The 17966-nt window shown below is 43.4% G+C and overlaps 1 protein-coding gene across 1 annotated transcript; it reads left to right on the top strand.

The window, feature by feature from the left end:
• Positions 1 to 2996: 2996 nt before the first annotated feature.
• On the top strand, positions 2997 to 16684 carry ATOEP16-4 (Mitochondrial import inner membrane translocase subunit Tim17/Tim22/Tim23 family protein). Its single transcript, XM_087379687.1, has 6 exons — positions 2997 to 3135; positions 3469 to 3520; positions 3668 to 3699; positions 4025 to 4058; positions 8579 to 8646; positions 16282 to 16684. The coding sequence occupies exons 1-6, from the start codon at positions 3058 to 3060 to the stop codon at positions 16432 to 16434; spliced, it is 417 nt and encodes a 138-aa protein (XP_087235813.1). The 5' UTR covers positions 2997 to 3057; the 3' UTR covers positions 16435 to 16684.
• Positions 16685 to 17966: the final 1282 nt, after the last annotated feature.

The following is a 17966-nucleotide window of genomic DNA, read 5'->3' as shown; positions in this document are numbered from 1 at the left end:
AGGAGAGATGCGTGTATTTGGGTACACAGATTTCGACTATGCAGGGCATGTGGATAGCAGGAGATCCACTTCTGGTTAAGTGTTCACCTTTGCAGGTGGTGCAGTGTTGTGGATGTCTCGTGCACAGAAGTGCATTTCTTTGTCTACCACAAAGGCCGAGTATGTCGCAGTCACAGAGGGTTGCAAGAAGGCTATATGGCTTGATCGGGTAGTGAGAGATTTGGGGATTCATATAGGTGTACCGACATTGTATAGTGATTCCATGAGTGCTATTCAGCTAGCACGGAATCCGATCTTTCATGCAAAGACCAAACACATTGAGGTCAGGTACCATTTTATCAGGGAGGTACTTGAGGACAAGCGCATAGAGCTTGTCAAGGTTCATACAAATGATAACCCTATAGCAAATATGTTGACAAAGGGTCTACCTAGTCAACGGTTTGAGTATTGTCGTGTATTGATGGGCATTGGATAGTATGCTCATTGGTTGTTCTCCCTTAAAGGCACATTGGCCTTTAAGTGGGAGATTTCGAGGGTTAAAGGCCACTGTACCTTAACCCCAGTTATGTACAATACTCAAACACATTTATATATGGATGAAATAGAAGATTAGGTGTTCTACACCCACCAAAACTTGTGTCTCTCAAGCTCCCTCTCACCCTCTCAGCTTTCATTGTGTCCTTACATAACTAATAGACCTTGACTATGCAGGTTAAGGCCTCAACCACCACGGAGTCTCTCTCGTCCATAGCGTTAGTAGCATCTTTCAGCAGAGATTTGAATAGACCTATTATCAATCATAGCCTGTCTTAACTTTTGCCCAAAAACCAACTGATTCCTATGATACCAAATTGTTAGCAAAGCAATAGCCCGGATGACGGGCCAACACGCAGCCAAGGTTGAAGGGCACCCACTGGCATCTCCCAACAATCCCAGTCTCCAATTTTGCCTTATTCGAAATCTAGCCATTAGTTTGCCATTCCTCATCACTCCTTTGACCTAATTCCATAAGCTACGGGCTGCAACACAGTGCCAAAACAAATGCATTAGGCTTTCCACTGAACTGTTGCACAGGGAGCATACAAGCTTTGTCTCAAATCTTTTGGCCAGGCGAGCCCTCACAGGCAACCACTGGTGTAATACTTTCCATGCAAGGAAACTCAGTTTGCCAAACTTGCATTCCTACCAAATTTCCTTCAGTCTTTTCCTCCACTAGCCAGGGGAGCCACGTAGTCCCCATTTTCTATTGAGGTCGGGAAACATAGGGGGGGCTTGGAAGATCTTCTTGAAGATCCCTTTGCGGTAAGCTTTTTGAGACATGTCTTTCCAAACAACCATTGGGAGTGTCTACGGCTGGGCTGGTCAATGCAGTTCGTGGGCCAGTAGTCCACGCAGAGTTCTATATACGAATGTCGTCTCCTGGATTGACAGAGAGAATTCGCAACAAACATCCCCAATGGGCTTCCAATCCCCCTTTGACATGATCCACAGCTGAGACCAGTACTTTGGGCCTTTCTTGCATATGGCTCGTGCCTTCTTTATGTCTTGTCTTGCAATGGCATGACCCTCAATTCTTATTGCGTTACTCCACCAAATTGATTCACTCAGGCTAGCATCTCCCTTCATCCCGCTCAATCCCTTCCATGGCAACTTAGCAATGCAGGCCTTCCAAGCATATATCAGCCCTTGCATCATATCGGCGGAGCCATCCGCTCTTAGTGGAAAATCTGAGACCGGCTTCTCATACCATAGGAGACCTTTCCAAGTCCCCACCTTCATTCCTTTCCCATGCTCAATAAACCATCGTGCTAACAGGTGCTGCTATGTAGCAAGAGTGGCAGCCATTTCCCCACCAAGGAGACGTTTTTGGTGGAAATATTAGGTAGCCCTACACCTCCTAGTTGCTTTGGGATCTTCAAAGTGTCCCGTGCAATGTAGTGCATTCACCTCTTTCCATCATCTTCAACCAGGAGAAAGGCTCTGAACACGAGTGTTTGCTTGAAGGCCCAAACTGAGGCTACGTAGGTGACTGAAGCCGATAGAATGTGCTTTATGATTAGTAATCTTGCATTCCAACCGAGGGATATGCCATGCCATACCCTCAGTTTGGCTTTAACCTTCTCTTTAAACCACTAAAATCTTTGTTTTATAGATAGGCCGATCCCAATTGGGGCACCTAGGTACCTAATGACTTCAACTTCTCCTATCCATTGAACCGGAAGTCCACTTAACCAGTTTGTGGGGTATCTCTAAAGAGCCCAACTCCAAAAAACTTATCCCAGTTGCATATAGAACCTAATGCTTGGCAAAAGAGGGCTACTGAATGCATTATTAGGGCATCTACAGATGATCTCTGTTCGTGACAAAGGGCCATTAAGTCATCTGCAAAGAGCTGCAACACCAACTGTTCTCTATTTGGAAGTCTTATTGAACCATGTAGCCTACCTTCAGCCACTTTCTGTTTCACTAGACGTATGAGGGGAACCGTGTTGATTGCAAAGAGTAAAGGAGCCATTGGGCACCCTTGTTTGAAGGGGTGGCGCACGAATGCGGAGTTTGTTACCTGCCAAAATGAAGGTTCCAAAATAAGCATCGCACTGAATGCGCCCTCTTCTAGAAACGCATGAACTATAATGCAGCACACTTTTTTCCTTTTTTTTTGTTGAACACACCCACACCATGTTGACGCACCCATGGTCCTATCGAGGGATTGGACCGATGGGCAATGGGTCCACAGCTGTGGCATTCACACACACACACACACACTCTCTCCACACGCACCTGGCCACAAGCTAGGACGCAATGCCCGAGCCTCCAAGGCTTGAACCCATGGCGTGAGGGTTGGGAGCCCGAAACTCAAACCATTGCGAGTAGCCGCCAGCGATGTGCAAGTGGCGAAAACGCCACCAGCAAGGTGGAGCCACGTGCACATGGGTGGTGACGTGTGATTTTGTAAGGAAAAGAGGAAGAAAACTTTAGAATCATGTCGTAGTGTATTTTCTAAAAGACACAGAATTCAAGCTTTTCACTCCATTGCCCCTTCAGACATCTTCGACGATGAGTATGCGAGAATTGTTCGAGGAAGGTCCTCCCTGCTCTGCCCGTATGGTAGATGGCTCTCTTCGCATGGCCACGGTGAGCTTTTTCATCCTCTCAGTCCCTCTCTCCGCACATACTCGCAGTCTTTTCTCTCCCTTTAATGTTCATAATGGTTATGCTTTTTGATGGACCTTCAGGTGGTATGCCTGATGTTTGTCTAGACGGCGAGATGTCGTAGTTCTCGCAATACCGTCTCTTTCTGCAGTAAAACGAGATCTTGCTGGCATCTGTAGTATGAATCTTGGTTACCAAGCTTGTACGTCATTGAATTGCCTTCTTTATCCTGCATGTTGCTCTCAACTGCTCTCTCTTTTTTCTTTGCTTTCGCCTTCTTCACTTTGTTCAACACTCTAAAGAATTTGCTTTCAGGCTGGTTTTGCTTGGGGATTTTTCACGGGATCGCATGATTCACGGAAAGAAGGTGGGACAACTCATCGATGCTCGTGCGATATCTGTTTTGTGATGTCCTGTTTCTGTTAACCGAGCAGGTCAGTTCTCATCGATTTTAGTTTAAGTCATTTCTATATATCTAACAGTATGATATACTTACTCTGTCGAACTGTTTCAGGCCATAAAGGTTCTTCACGGGCTTTGTACGTGGTAAGCTAGGCAAGATAAGAGAAAGATCACGATATCATTCAATTCCAATGCCTATGGAGTACAATGTTTCGTCAGATTACATATCGTTGCTGATTTGGCTAAGCTCTTAAGTGTGATTGCTAACATCTAAAGGCTTTCTTTATCTGAACGACTTGATATATTTTGGAAGACTAAACATTTTTTGTTTGTTGTCATATTTCACACAATGTTTTGGTGTGTGATGATTTTTGTTATTGAAGTCTGCCAGTCTTGAAGGGTGAGATGTTGAATACAACGAGCATCTGAATTCACATTCTTATCAAGGTTTATTGGTGTGTGAATGCAGGCCAAATCTGTCGCCAAAAACAGCTTTTTGTGGGGTAAGCTCGGCCATGCTTTATTGAACATATCCATAACGTGTACAAAAGATCTCAAAAGTGGATTGAGTGTTTGAACTGTAGGCTCAAGGGTTTGATATACGAAATGAGTTGGAAGTGAATTAAGTCAATGGATTTAAATCATGCATTCAGGGTATTGCCAAACTCAGGGAAATGTTGGGTTGGGTAAGCAAACTTAAGAACAGGCTGTGATACCAATTGTACAAGCAAAGAGTGTCTCCGTCGGAATAATCTTTAAATTTATCCTACTGGTCCCTGTTGAATGTCTCAGTTGCACAGCTTTTCAGGGCTTCAAGTCACTACCATCTGTTTGGGCCCTGTGGTGGTTGCCCAGCTGTGAGTGCTCTCAGCCCAAACATCGAGGGGCATGTTTACGCCATTGTTGCAGTTAAAGGAGGCCATATACAGGTCCAAGAAGCTTTTTGGCTTAGTTTGCAACTTTGCACCTGCGAAAGGCAGGTTCAGCATGGGGAAATGGCGATTAGTGAGGGCATATATAAATTGCTGCCGAGGACATGTTTGCACGTCAGGGTATCTGTGTATACAATGGTTATATCTGTTTAGATGCTCGTTGGGGAGCGACTAAAATGAAAACGTTTAGACTTCACAAGCAGTTGTATCTTGAATGAAGAGATTTTGGACTACTTTTTGATTAGCCTTCTCCTTTAGTGCTAGCCTTCGTCATGGCTGAGTCTGCCCTTCACCTCCGGAGTGCCGACAGAAACTCAGTATGAAGACTTTGTATAAATGGATGCTCAAGTATGTGTGGGTGTGTGGATTTGTATGTGTGAGAGCATATTTTTATACTATGGTCTACACCCACTGTTGGGCGCTGATGACGTCAGTGGGGATGTCATAGTAGCTAGTCCCTACTATGCATGATGGAGATTATGGTTTTCAACCTTGTGAGTGACTATCATGAGATTGAAACTGCACTATGTTGTGTTTTTAGAGGATGAGTTTGGGAATGTTCTTGGATTCATCTAGGTATATGCTTCTGCCGTATTAGCGGACATGCAAATTTCACCTTATGAAGTTTTCGTCCAAGTTGCGGCCTGCTGGTTTTGTGATAATTCTTTCTATCTTAAATGGTGCGTTGCCCTATCAGCTAGAAGATGCTCATTGAGGAGAGACTAAAATGAAAACGTTTAGACTTCACAAGCAGTTGTAGCTTGAATGAAGAGATTTTGGACTACCTTTTGATTAGCCTTCTCCTTTAGTGCTAGCCTTCGTCATGGCTAAGTTTGCCCTTCACCTTCGGAGTGCCGACAGAAACTCAGCATGAAGACTTTGTATAAATGGATGCTCAAGTATGTGTGGGTGTGTGGATTTGTATGTGTGGGCGCTGATGACGTCAGTGGGGATGTCATAGTAGCTAGTCCCTGCTATGCATGATGGAGTTTATGGTTTTCTTCCTTGTGAGTGACTATCATGAGATTGAAACTGCACTATGTTGTGTTTTTAGAGGATGAGTTCGGGAATGTTCCTGGATTCATCTAGGTATATGCTTCTGCCGTATTAGCGGACATGCAAATTTCACCTTGTGAAGTTTTTGTCCAAGTTGCGGCCTGTTGGTTTTGTGATAATTCGTTCTATCTTAAATGGTGCGTTGCCCTATCAGCTAGATTTAGATTTAGATGCTCGTTGGGGAGAGACTAAAATGAAAACGTTTAGACTTCACAAGCAGTTGTAGCTTGAATGAAGAGATTTTGGACTACCTTTTGATTAGCCTTCTCCTTTAGTGCTAGCCTTCGTCATGGCTGAGTCTACCCTTCACCTCCGGAGTGCCGACAGAAACTCAGTATGAAGACTTTGTATAAATGGATGCTCAAGTATGTGTGGGTGTGTGGATTTGTATGTGTGAGAGCATATTTTTATACTATGGTCTACACCCACTGTTAGGCGTTGATGACGTCAGTGGGGATGTCATAGTAGCTAGTCCCTGCTATGCATGATGGAGTTTATGGTTTCCTTGTGAGTGACTATCATGAGATTGAAACTGCACTATGTTGTGTTTTTAGAGGATGAGTTTGGGAATGTTCCTGGATTCATCTAGGTATATGCTTCTGTCGTATTAGCGGACGTGCAAATTTCACCTTGTGAAGTTTTTGTCCAAGTTGCGGCCTGCTGGTTTTGTGATAATTCTTTCTATCTTAAATGGTGTGTTGCCCTATCAGCTAGATTTAGATTTAGATGCTCGTTGGGGAGAGACTAAAATGAAAACGTTTAGACTTCACGAGCAGTTGTAGCTTGAATGAAGAGATTTTGGACTACCTTTTGATTAGCCTTCTCCTTTAGTGCTAGCCTTCGTCATGGCTGAGTCTGCCCTTCACCTCCGGAGTGCCGACAGAAACTCAGTATGAAGACTTTGTATAAATGGATGCTCAAGTATGTGTGGGTGTGTGGATTTGTATGTGTGAGAGCATATTTTTATACTATGGTCTACACCCACTGTTGGGCGTTGATGACGTCAGTGGGGATGTCATAGTAGCTAGTCCCTGCTATGCATGATGGAGTTTATGGTTTTCAACCTTGTGAGTGACTATCATGAGATTGAAACTGCACTATGTTGTGTTTTTAGAGGATCGCTTGCTCAAGGCCATTACTCATTAGAGAGCGGTTGGCTTTTCTATAAGAAAAGGTTGTGTGTACTCAAAGATATATAACAGTTGCTTCTTCATGATGCCCATGACACCCTTACTGGTGGTCACAGAGGTATCAACGGGACTTTAGAGAAGTTAGAGTGCTATTTCTATTGGCCAAAGATGCGGAAGGACATATACAGCTATGTGCAGAATTGTCAAATATGCCAAAAGGTCAAGGCTGCTCACAAGAAAGCGGCAGGCTTACTTATGCCATTGCCAATCCCCGACGGTCCTTTCTAGGACATAGGTATGAGCATCGGCAGGTACGCGTAATACTCAATGTCTTACTATTGTTTGTCACTTTAGTAAATATTGTATGCTCGTTCCCTACAAACAAATGGCCAGTGCTGAAGATGTAGCTCGTTTGTTTATCAAGTATTGGTATCCCGTTGGAGGGTTGCCAAAGACCATCACATCCGACAGGGACTCCAAGTTTACGTCTAACTTTTGGCGCGCCTTGTTTGATAATTTTGGTACTAAGCTGCAGATGTCCAACGCTTTTCATCCGCAATCGAACGGCGAGACGGAAAAGTATAATGGTATGGCATTTGATATTTTGAAATCATATTGTCATGATGCTAAGGGAAAGTGGGAGCAGTTTCTTCCGCTTGTGCAGGCCATTCTAAACGATACCTATTCTTCGAGTATTGGTCGCACATCTTATGAAGCAGTGTTTGGACGGCAATTTACCTCACTCCTCACCCGAATGGTGTCTCCATCTCTTGAAGCCAACAAAACCATTGAATCCATGGCAGCGATTACGGAGTCCCTGAAAAGCCGCATCGCCAAAGCTCAAGCATCGTATACACGCCAAGCTGATAAATCCAGACGAGATGTCCAATATAAAAAGGGTCAATGGGTGTATTTAGGCATTATCAAGCAACGATTGAAGCAGGTGGGCAAGCGATGCCCTAAGCTGTCCTTCAGGAGCTTCGGACCATTCCCTATTATTCAAACGATCAACGATGTCTCAATGAAGTTACGCCTACCAGATAGTTGGACTATGCACAACGTGTTCCATGTAGCTTGGTTGAAGCCATATTTTGGACCTCCTCTTTTAGAGATTTCCGACGAGCAACAACCTGAAGTTCTTGATGAAGCCGAAGTTTTGCAGCCAGAACAGATCCTTCTTCATAAATTCAAGCATGGGTCAGGCCGTAGGATGTTTCTCGCTAAAGGTTTAAAGAAGGTTTTGCTGTGAATTACACGATCAGATAACGGTTGCATGTTACACACTATGTGATTTGAGAGAGAGAGAGAGAGATGTATTACCGTCTTCGGGAGGCGTTGCGGGCTTATGAGACAAAGTACAATCACTCACTGAGTAACTCATACAAGCCACTATGGGCTGAAGCAGAGGGCTCGCTAAGGCATGTTGCTGAGTACTAAACTAAACTAAGCTCAAAGCTCAGAACTAAAAAACTAGTACTCAATCATAGAGTCGAAATACATAACCAGGTGCCGAGTCGCCTATTGTTGTGGTGGGGGGCGCAGTCTCCGTGATCACTCGAGAGTGATGGCCTTTGCTTGGGCAATCCCCTCCGAGTAGTGTGATGGTTTAATCTGCATCATGTTTTTGGTTGAGCATTTCCACTTTGCTTGAGAAAAACACACACACACACACACACACACACACACACACAGAGAGAGAGAGAGAGAGGGTGTTCTTTGTGTGTGTTAAAGTGATCAATTAAGGTTTTGGTTAAGCATTTTCGCTTTGCTTGAGAAAAACACCATTGTTTCTCTCTAGAATGCTTGAAAGAAGGCTAGAGTAAAAATGAAGCTATTGCGATAATAATACGTTTTGTATCCCATGGTTTAGTTATTAAGTACATCAACAAATGTTGTGGACTGTAGGTTGTGTTGCAGGAACCTATCTTGGATTGAATTGTGGTGTTGAAAGGTTAAGAAGAAGAAGGGATTGGGTAAGTGTCATGTATATTGTAATGATTTTCTTAGTCTTTTTCTTATTGGTGCTCATGTTAATATTTATGCAGGTTTTGCTTTTCGCTTCAAGAAAATGTTGTTAGGTGAAAAATGCATGGATAGTAATCAGGATTACACACCCTCGAATGATGTAGCACTGTATTTCTAAGCTGTCCATTGTGTGTTTATGGATGAAGGATTTATGATTTATATGCATTTCCTGGATGGATAAATTAGCTAACAACAAAGTAGGTTTTCATGAACAAGATTCTAACTTAGAAGGGGGGGTGCATGTGTGTGCATGAATTGCTCGATGACAAAAGTAACACATGCTCCAAATCTTCAGGACCTACTTTAAGTAGTTGTGTGGTGAAGCTTCTATTGCAATCATACTCTCAAGCTTGGGATGCCTAGTCCTGAATGTCTCTTATTATACATTGAATTTTACTGTAAAGTGTGAAGCTCTAATGCAAGATCATTTTTCTTTTGTACATGATCCATTGCATGTGGGTAGTATTGATCATTGCTTGTTTAATTGAGCACAACTCTTTAGCATATGTACATTGTGGCAATAAGTTGAAGTGTTGACATTGCAAACTCAAGTGTGTGTGTGTGTGTGTGTGCGCGCGCGTGTCAAAAGGAGGGGCTGAAACCTTGAAGACAAAGGAACCATCAGACGAAGCAGTAGGAGGCTGCTGTTGCAAATCAGATACAGGCTGCTGCAGATCTGAAGTAGAAGACCGAGGCTGTACATAATGCTGTAGAGCAGGAGCAGTCGGCTGTTGGAGAGAAGGGATAGGCAGGGAAGGAGAGGGCAAGGGTACGGACAGAGGTACGGTAGAGGCTGAGACGGGGAAAGACAGCTGTATAGAAGCACATAGAGGCTGTACGGAAAGGACCGTGGGCTGGACAGCAGGGTATGATTTCTTTACGGAATTGTACGGGAGCTGTACGGAGGCGCACTGGGAAGAGACTGAAGCTTGCAAGATCTGTACGGACGCAGAGGCTGAGAAGGAGGGTACGGAAGGGGACGAGGGCCGTACAGGCATGCACGGGCAAGGTATGGAGGTCGACAAGTGTACGGACAAGGGAGGAGAGCAGCAGAGCTCTTCATCGCAGCTCCCACTTCACTCGGCAGAAGCATGGTGGTTTGGCTTCTTCGCGCTTGCTCAAGTCAATGAAACTGGATATTGCGGATGGTCCCTCTTCTCCCTTTCAGTTGGAACTTCTTCGTCAGCTATGTGTTGCTTCTGTTGCAGAAGTTCCCTCCTCGGGTTCACCTCTTGTTCGGTCTTTGGATTCTACCCTTTTGGTCTCCGGTTTTGGACAGGCTCAACAGTTTGGGGTTTGTCTCTTTTTTATGGGTAGGATTCTTTCTGTAGCACAACTCCGTCGATGGGCTGAAGCTGCAGTGGGCCCAAATATTATTTCTTCCTTTGTCTTTATGGGCAAAAGGTTTTATTAGGCCTAATGTCCTACGACTGAGGTGGTGGAGAGTCTTGTTAGCCGTTGTGGGGTTCTTGGGGCAGGTTTCTTTGCCTATGTGATGCCCTGGGATCCACTTTTTGATCCGGCTGCTTCCCTTTTGACGTATTGTCCGGTTTGGATTACCCTCAAAGCGCTGCCTGTGCCTCTTCTTCAGCATCTTTCCAACCTTGCAGCTTTTTTGGAGAGGCCTCTGCATATTCCGAGATAAGAGTTCCTGCAGGCTACTCGGGATGTTCGACTTTGTGTTCTGTGGGATATGATGCAGCCCGTGCCTTTTACTCTAGATCTTGATTTGGGATTTGCTCATCCGATGCGAATCAGGCTGCATTTCGCCTCTTTTCCTACAGCATGTTATCGGTGCCGCCAGGTTGGTCACTTTGCACGTGATTGCTCTTCTGCTTCCAAGATCACTCCTCCTGCTCCTTCCTCAGCTGTCAAGATTACTCTCCCTTCTCCTCCAGTTTTTGCTATGGCTTCACTGGAGAAGCCTTCTCTTACTGTTCAGAAGCACTATTGGAGAAAGGTAGATAAGTCACAGGCCAATCTTTCTGTTGCTACGAAAGTTCAGGATCGGACTCCTATTAAGCATCACCAACTTCCTCCTCCTCAGGATATGGATGTGCCCCTTGATGAGGGCATTATACAAGTTGATGTGCTTGCTATTTCTCCGGTTGATACTCGAAGTGAAGTTAATATGATCAGCCCTGATTTATCCGATGCAGCTCCTTCGTCAGAGAGTGCAGACATTGCTCCAGTTCCTTTGCCTGTGATGACTATGCCAGAGTCTCTTTCTCAGGATGCAGATGTCTCTTTTTCTCTGGAGTCTTTTCATCCTATGTTGCAACAGGTTTTTGACCCTGTGATTCAAAAATTCAGGCTCCCAGCTTATATAAAGAAGAATCACAAGGGCAAAAAACAGGTGGTTTGTATTGATGGTGCAGTTTCTTCACTGCATCAATTTTTAGAAAGCAACAATCTGAAACTGGAGAATGTTGTCTTTGATCCTCCTCGAGTTTGAATCTTGTAACTTTTTACTTGGCTGCCTCATGACTTTTGCTCTGAGGCTTTACTTGTAAATTTTTACTTTGTACTTATTGGTGGGTTTTTACCCCTTTTTGGGGTTTTCCACACAAAAATGTAAGATTTCACCAAAAAAAGTGTGTGCGCTCGCGTCTCTTTAAATGAAAAAGTCCATACAATGTTGTGCAAGATACTAAGTGCGAATCTTTTCTAGTTTTTTAAAAACACTCGTCTTTTTTCTTTGCTATCTATTGTTAGCAGACGTGATTATACATCCTTCCTCCTTGTAGGGAGAAGAGTCTTTCATTATGTGTGATGAAATCAATACAATGTTAGCTGTCCTTGAGGCAGAACTTGTAGTGTGCTTCTCCAGGGTCTGGCTCATTGTCTATGGTATCCAAGAGTAGCTTCCAACAACCAACTTGGTGGGCTTAGGGCTATACAACGAACAAATTTCTCAATCTCTGAGAATATAAGAGATACTGGGCAAAGACGTTCATGACGCTTAGCAATTATTTTGGAACCATCTGTACCTTGCTCTTACATCACCCAAAGGTATATTTGATGTAACAAAAATTGGTCGGATTTTCTACCCCCACATGACTAGGCTAGAGCGTGCTACCCAAATGTTGTAGGTCATGATGATGGCAACAATCTCCCAGATGCTATCCTTTGGACAGCTCGATTGGCGCTACGTGGAGGGTGGCATTTTACCTTTTTTAGTGTATAGTTGTCTCGGAGGCATGCATTTCACACAAAAATCCTTGTGTATTTGATTAGTGGGCGTGTTATGTCCATAACTGGGCAAACTAGGGGCCTAACCAAGATTGGACTATCTAGGGTCAAGGTAGATCTTGGATTGGACCTAAGATGAAGATGTAGTCTAACCTAGGGTTTGGATTAGCATATGGTTGAGACTAGAGCTAGCATGGATGAGGTTTACATCTAGGCACTCTAGGATTAGCAGAGCTAATTTAGAAAAAGGTTTTGGTAAAGTAAAGCTACTTTATGCATGAAGCCTGAAGTTAAGGCTAACTACTAAGATAGCTAGTGCTAGGCCTATAAGTATGAGCCAAGGGCTCTGTCCGAGGAGTGGAGCCTCCTCTGGACGTAGACCTGTTAGCTTGGGAAGGAGCATGTGGTATCGAACGAATGTTTTGACCTTGAGGTTGGCTAGCTTCGTATGGTGGTCTAGACCTCAGGCTCGGAGGGTGATCCTTTATACTAGGATCTATGGCTGGGGCTTGAGCTGCTAGCACGTCCCTTGGGGTGTTTTGCGGGTGTTGTCAAAGAGTCCTTTTGCATGGAGAAAGTGGAAATTCATTATTGTGTGCTTGTTCTTGTGAAGGATGCACACATTCCTCGCTAGAAATAGCCTGAAGTTGTAAAATTCTTCAGAGGACTAGTAACTTGTGATAAGGCTGATTCATGGTTTTGGAATAGCATATGTTGGCTCCGAAAGGCTTACCAGAATTGCATAGCTGTACGGTAGGTTGTACAGCAGGGTCCATTTTGTACACCCAACTTGACGTCAATGCTTGCAAGCTGTATGGCTAGATGTGCATCAGATCCCGCTGGGTGTGGATTCTGGAAGATCTGTGTATGGCAGCGCAACCAACAGCTAGTAGTGCTGTTGGTAGTCTATAGAGCCTAAATAACATCTGCACAAGCACTTGTGCCAGTTGTGGAGTGGAAGTTTTTGTCTTTGTTGGATTGAATGTGACCATCTTGGTCAGTCTATCCACAACCGCTCATATGGCATCATGCCGACATTGGTTTGTGGCAATCCAACCATAAATTCCAGGGAAATACTTTTTATCTTGGATTTCCAATAGATGCAGCAAGCCACCTTGTCTCAGTTACTCCACCTTATTGACTTTACATTATTGACACTTTTAACCATAATGTTAGTCTGCATCATCTAACACCAAAAAAAATCCTGTGTGATTAAAGCCAACTTTCGTTGGATACAAGGTCTAGAACAAGGGGTGTCATGACAATTGAAGTTCATTTTTTTACTTGTGTCTTGGATGTCTGGTATGTAGACTCTACTCTTTTGGAACAAGAGACCATTCCGAATGAAATACTGATCTTGGATTTGTCTCCCCTTAAACTTGAACCACTTGGTTCATCTAGGCATGCCCCTACCTGGACCTGATGCTAAATAATCATGCTCATACAGCCTTTAACGGATAGAAAAAGATTGGTTTCCAATCTCAGTGAGACTGAAAAAGTTCACAAAACCCATCAGCCACCACGTTGGTGGTTTGTTTGTATCGAATTTCAAAGTCGAAATCCTGATAAACTCAAACCATTAGCCTTTTGACCACGTAAGTCAGAAGCATTACGGAATTATGCAAGTGATGTGTTATCTACACAAACCATAAATGTGGAGCCATATAATGTCTTTAATTCTCCACTCATGAACTGCATAGCTCCTTTTTTTGCGTAGAATATTGGACCTATGCTGGTGTCAGATTTTGACTAACAAAAGCCACAGGCTGAAACAAGGCTGCTCCAATGGCATAATCACTAGCATCCGTCTCATCCATGAATGGTGTGGTAGTCACTGCATACTTCAGCTTTTTAAAGCATGCTTTTAGAGCATGTCCAGACAATAGTTGTATACAGTATCTGTAAGGAATCCCTGTGTCTCCTTTTTTCAAAAGATTGGAGAGGGGTAGCACAATGTGCACATATTCACAGGTGGAAGTCGGGGAAAACTTGGTGAATCTTAAAAAGTCTCTCTCCTCCATGATAGTGCATAATACTGGCCACGTCGGTGTCAATACAGATAATGACAATATAGATAATGTGGCCAAGATACAATAGTTCTCTCTTTAAGAAGTCACACTTAGACATCTTTGCATATAGAATCTCCCTCTGAAGGATGGGTAAAGTAACCTTCAGACGGTCTATAAGGTAGATAAACGATATCTGTACACAATTATGTCATTCAGAAACATGATATAAACTTTCCTAGATATGGACAAAATATATGCTTTATAGTCCAACACATACGCATGGTACTATCCCATTTTCCCACCAAAATGACTAGTGTCCCTTGGGATATTTGTTGGGATGGATGTGTCGCATAGGGATATATTCGGATAATTGCCAGACCATTTTGTCTTTTTCTTTAAGACTCAATCTTTAGGGTTGCTTAAAAACTGGTTGAGCATCGCACTCCATTGAGGTGAGAGGCCATAATTCAGCTAGCAAACTTTGGAGTAGTTGTGACTCTTCAGGATTGGCTAAAGGTCTTACAGGTTTCCAAAGCAGCTGAAGGGGCTGTAGCAGTGGGTATAATACCTTGGATTGAATCCACAATCCTGCTAGTACGTCCAGAGTCCTGGAACGACAATCCAAGTCCATGAAATGAGCCTTATATGGCTGTCCAAGCATTTCAGATTATTAACATGTACAACTGAATTTCAGAACACATTGCTTCACACAAAAATTAAGACAGTTTTGGCTTGCAACTACTTTCCAATTTACGAGAAATAACTAAAAAATCTAATTTGATGAAACACACATGAGCAACAGAATTAGGCTTCTAAAATATCGACTTTCCTAGAGTTACAAAGAAGCATCATGTAATAACAGTTTCTTGTGTTTAAGTCGTGGAAAGACGAAAATTTGGCCACTGGGCCATTAAGATCAACAATCAATCTGATCGACTAGCCATTCATACAAAAAGATATTGTATGGCCCACGTGGTCCACATCCGGGTTAACCATTCCTTGCCAAGCATTATGTGATGCGATCGATATGAAAATAGAGTATCTTTATACTCTTGAATATGCAAGGACAGCTAGTTCAATTTCTGCACCAATAGACAGTGAGATATGGCAACAAAAACTCAAATAGATATGTCCACAGGTAGGACCAAAAGATAAGTACAAGAGTGCAGACACAACCTACACCATGTGGATAGTGGGATGCTGCTTCAGTGGTGCTAGATTGGAGGCCACAAAGTGTTGCCCGGCCTCCTGCTCTCTCCTTCTGCTGTGTGCCTCCCAAATGAGGTCTTCATTGGCTCAGGGAGGAGCCCCAAATTCCTTTTTCAGCACTCTATCTGCACCTGTGTGTTCTACTCACTGACTTAGCTCTCCACATGTGCCAAGGGCTGCTTGTATTATCTGCTTGCTGGTGGCTTTGTTGCACCCTGCTGCTACAAACACCTTCAAAGAGGTGGACTGAACTGCCAGATTGTTCCTCCTGAGTGGGGCCTATACATAGGCTAATTGCCTTGATCTGGCCTACCAGATTTAATCTATGGGTCTACTGAGCCCACAGACCAGACTGGTCTGCCAGTAAGTCTGTGCCCTTTTGACTGCCGATCACAACTATGTCCCATAGGTGCTATTGTTGGATATTGGCTCTACCTCCTTCCTTGGAATGGGATGGATCCAAGAGTGGGACAATGAGGCATTGTTCAAGAAGAGGAGTGGCAACTTTGCTCCATGAATGCTGGAGGAAGGCGACGATTATTTCTGCCATTGCAAAAGTTTTAGGGCCTCTAGAATCTCATTGTAAGTGGAGCAAGCCTCTCCCCCTCTTCCTGGTTCAGCCTCATGCCCCTTGCTCCCCCCCCTCCTCTACTTCTGCCGACTCTCCCTCTCTGTCTGTCCCTTCAGGCTGCTCGCTCCCCCTCCCTCAGGACCTACTGCTCCTCCTCTTCCCCCTCCCATTCACGCTTCATCTTGGCAGTTTTCCTCCTCCCAGAGGGGGAAGGGGCTGAGTGGCGAGAGGGAGGGATCTACCAGCCCATTTTTGAAGTCAATGGGTGTGAATTGGAGCAAAATCCTTTATGCAGAGTAGTCATCAAGAGGAGATTGAAGAACTATCACAGTCAACAAATAAAGTTTTTTGTTTCCTTAGAGTTCAAAAAGTCATCGTGAATTATTAATGTGTGGTATGCTTATGTGGATGTTGTGGCTTGAATGATTCTGCTGCATCATGGTGATTTGATGTATTTTTTCCCCATTTTTTGGGTAGTGATGTAGATGAATTGTTGTCCCTTTTGGAGCTTTTTCCTGTTGGATTGAAAACACTACTCTGTGTGTTGATCTTGAAACAGTGGCTATGCATGATTAATACCCTCTATACTGGCAAAAATGCAGGTTAATGCAACTGTTGCAGGGGCTGCTACAGGAGCACTGATGGCTGCCAGAACTGGGAGCGGTTCTAAAATTCTTCTCACCTCTGTTGCTTTATCTGCTGTTACAACGGCTGCACATTACCTTGCCCCCATGCAGTATCCACCTCAAGTTTGAGAAGAGCTGTTGCCAGAGGCTTTCACCATGCATACTTAGTGCAATTGTATATTTATGCGGGTATTTATTTCTTGGATTATCTCTACATCTTGTGTAATTGTTTTGATGAGAAAGGAGCTTTGGCAACCGAAGGGGATGTGCCTTCCAGTATATTGGGTGAGTTTGGCAACCCAAGGGGATGTGCCTTTCAGTATATCGTCTCCATTTAGCTTTTTATGTTTTAAATGAGAGAGAGAGAGAGCGAGAGAGAGAGAGAGAGAGAGAGAGAGAGAATTCCAGTTTTTTCGAAGATTTTTTTTCTTCTTGACTTGCTTGCTTATTTTTGCTTAGTCACCTTCCTTTCTTATTTATTTCTTGTTTTCTTTCTCTTTTGTTTTATTTGACGTATTTTAGTAAGCACTGGGTTTGCCCAAGAGACTCCGCGGGTCTTTAGAAACCCAGTATAGCTGCTTATGCTTGGGCATTGACGACGACATTAAGTGTTGCTTTGCTTGCTAATATGTCTTCCTTTTGTTTTTCATAAAAGTTTTTGTTTACCTCTTTTTTCTTCCCTTTCATTTTCTCTTTTATTTTCTGTGTAGATTTTTTGGTCTTTAGAACAACAAAAAATCTAAATTTGTATGATTGTCCGAACTTTTTATTCTAGTCTTACAAAGGTATATCGGGTGAGTTTGTTGTCACATGCATGTGTTGCTAGGGATGTTAACAATAGTGCGAGTGTGCTACTTATTGAAGCAGTTTTTAAACGTATGCTTAAGAATGCCATAGTGCGTGTGTATGCACCAATGCCCAATGCAATACCGGTGTCAGAGAAAAGATGGTTCCTAGAGGCTTCCCTGCAGTGCTCTTCAAAGCTTTTGCAAATTGTGATACAATTTTGTACTCATTGTAGGGGAATGTTGGCTCCTGTGTATGCTATTGTACCTCAAATTTGTTTCAAAGATCACTGTGTGCTTGAGAATGCCTTAGTGTATGTAACCCTCTGTTGGGCGTTGATGATCTCAGTGGGGATGTCATAGTAGCTAGACCCTAATATGCGTGATGGAGTTCGTCGTTTTCAACCTTATGAGCAACTATCATGAGATTGAAACTGTACTGTGTTGAGTTTTTAGAGGATGAGTTTGGGTGTTTTCCACTGGCACCGTGTCAGCTAGGGGTTCCCTCACACATGGGACTATCTGATGCTATGGGAAGTGACAGCCATGAGATGCGGCTATTGTGGTGAGCTCCAATTGTGTTGTGTTAAATCCTTGGAACTTGATAACACTTATTCACAGATTTTTAATGCTTGAATTGATGTACACTGCATTTTACTAAGATTATATTCAGCATCACACTTGGAAGATGGTGCCCAAAATGCTACAAGTTGATAAATCATAAGCAATGCAATATAATAGTGGCTACGTTGATGATCAAGCAGGGAAATGATGAAAGGGATACATCTCCTTTGGAGAAAGCATCGTTTTGTTATTAAGCTTCTACGACCAAACTAAAATTTCACCTCCAAGAGTCATTAGAGATATCCAAGTAAA

The sequence above is a fragment of the Dipteris shenzhenensis genome, chromosome 9 (genome assembly GCF_047967505.1).
Source record: "Dipteris shenzhenensis isolate YYH24624 ecotype China chromosome 9, Dip_SZ_1.0, whole genome shotgun sequence".
Lineage (NCBI taxonomy): Eukaryota > Viridiplantae > Streptophyta > Polypodiopsida > Gleicheniales > Dipteridaceae > Dipteris > Dipteris shenzhenensis.
This window is presented reverse-complemented; position numbering and strand designations above follow the sequence as displayed.

What these genes read in the sequence shown, in the direction of transcription:
- ATOEP16-4 (XM_087379687.1), top strand. Translation starts at nt 3,058, where the DNA reads ATGAGTATGCGAGAATTGTTCGAGGAAGGTCCTCCCTGCTCTGCCCGT. An exon ending in GCATGATTCACGGAAAGAAG is followed by an intron (nt 3,521 to 3,667) that starts GTGGGACAACTC and finishes GAACTGTTTCAG; the next exon opens with GCCATAAAGGTTCTTCACGG. An exon ending in CAAAAACAGCTTTTTGTGGG is followed by an intron (nt 4,059 to 8,578) that starts GTAAGCTCGGCC and finishes TGTGGACTGTAG; the next exon opens with GTTGTGTTGCAGGAACCTAT.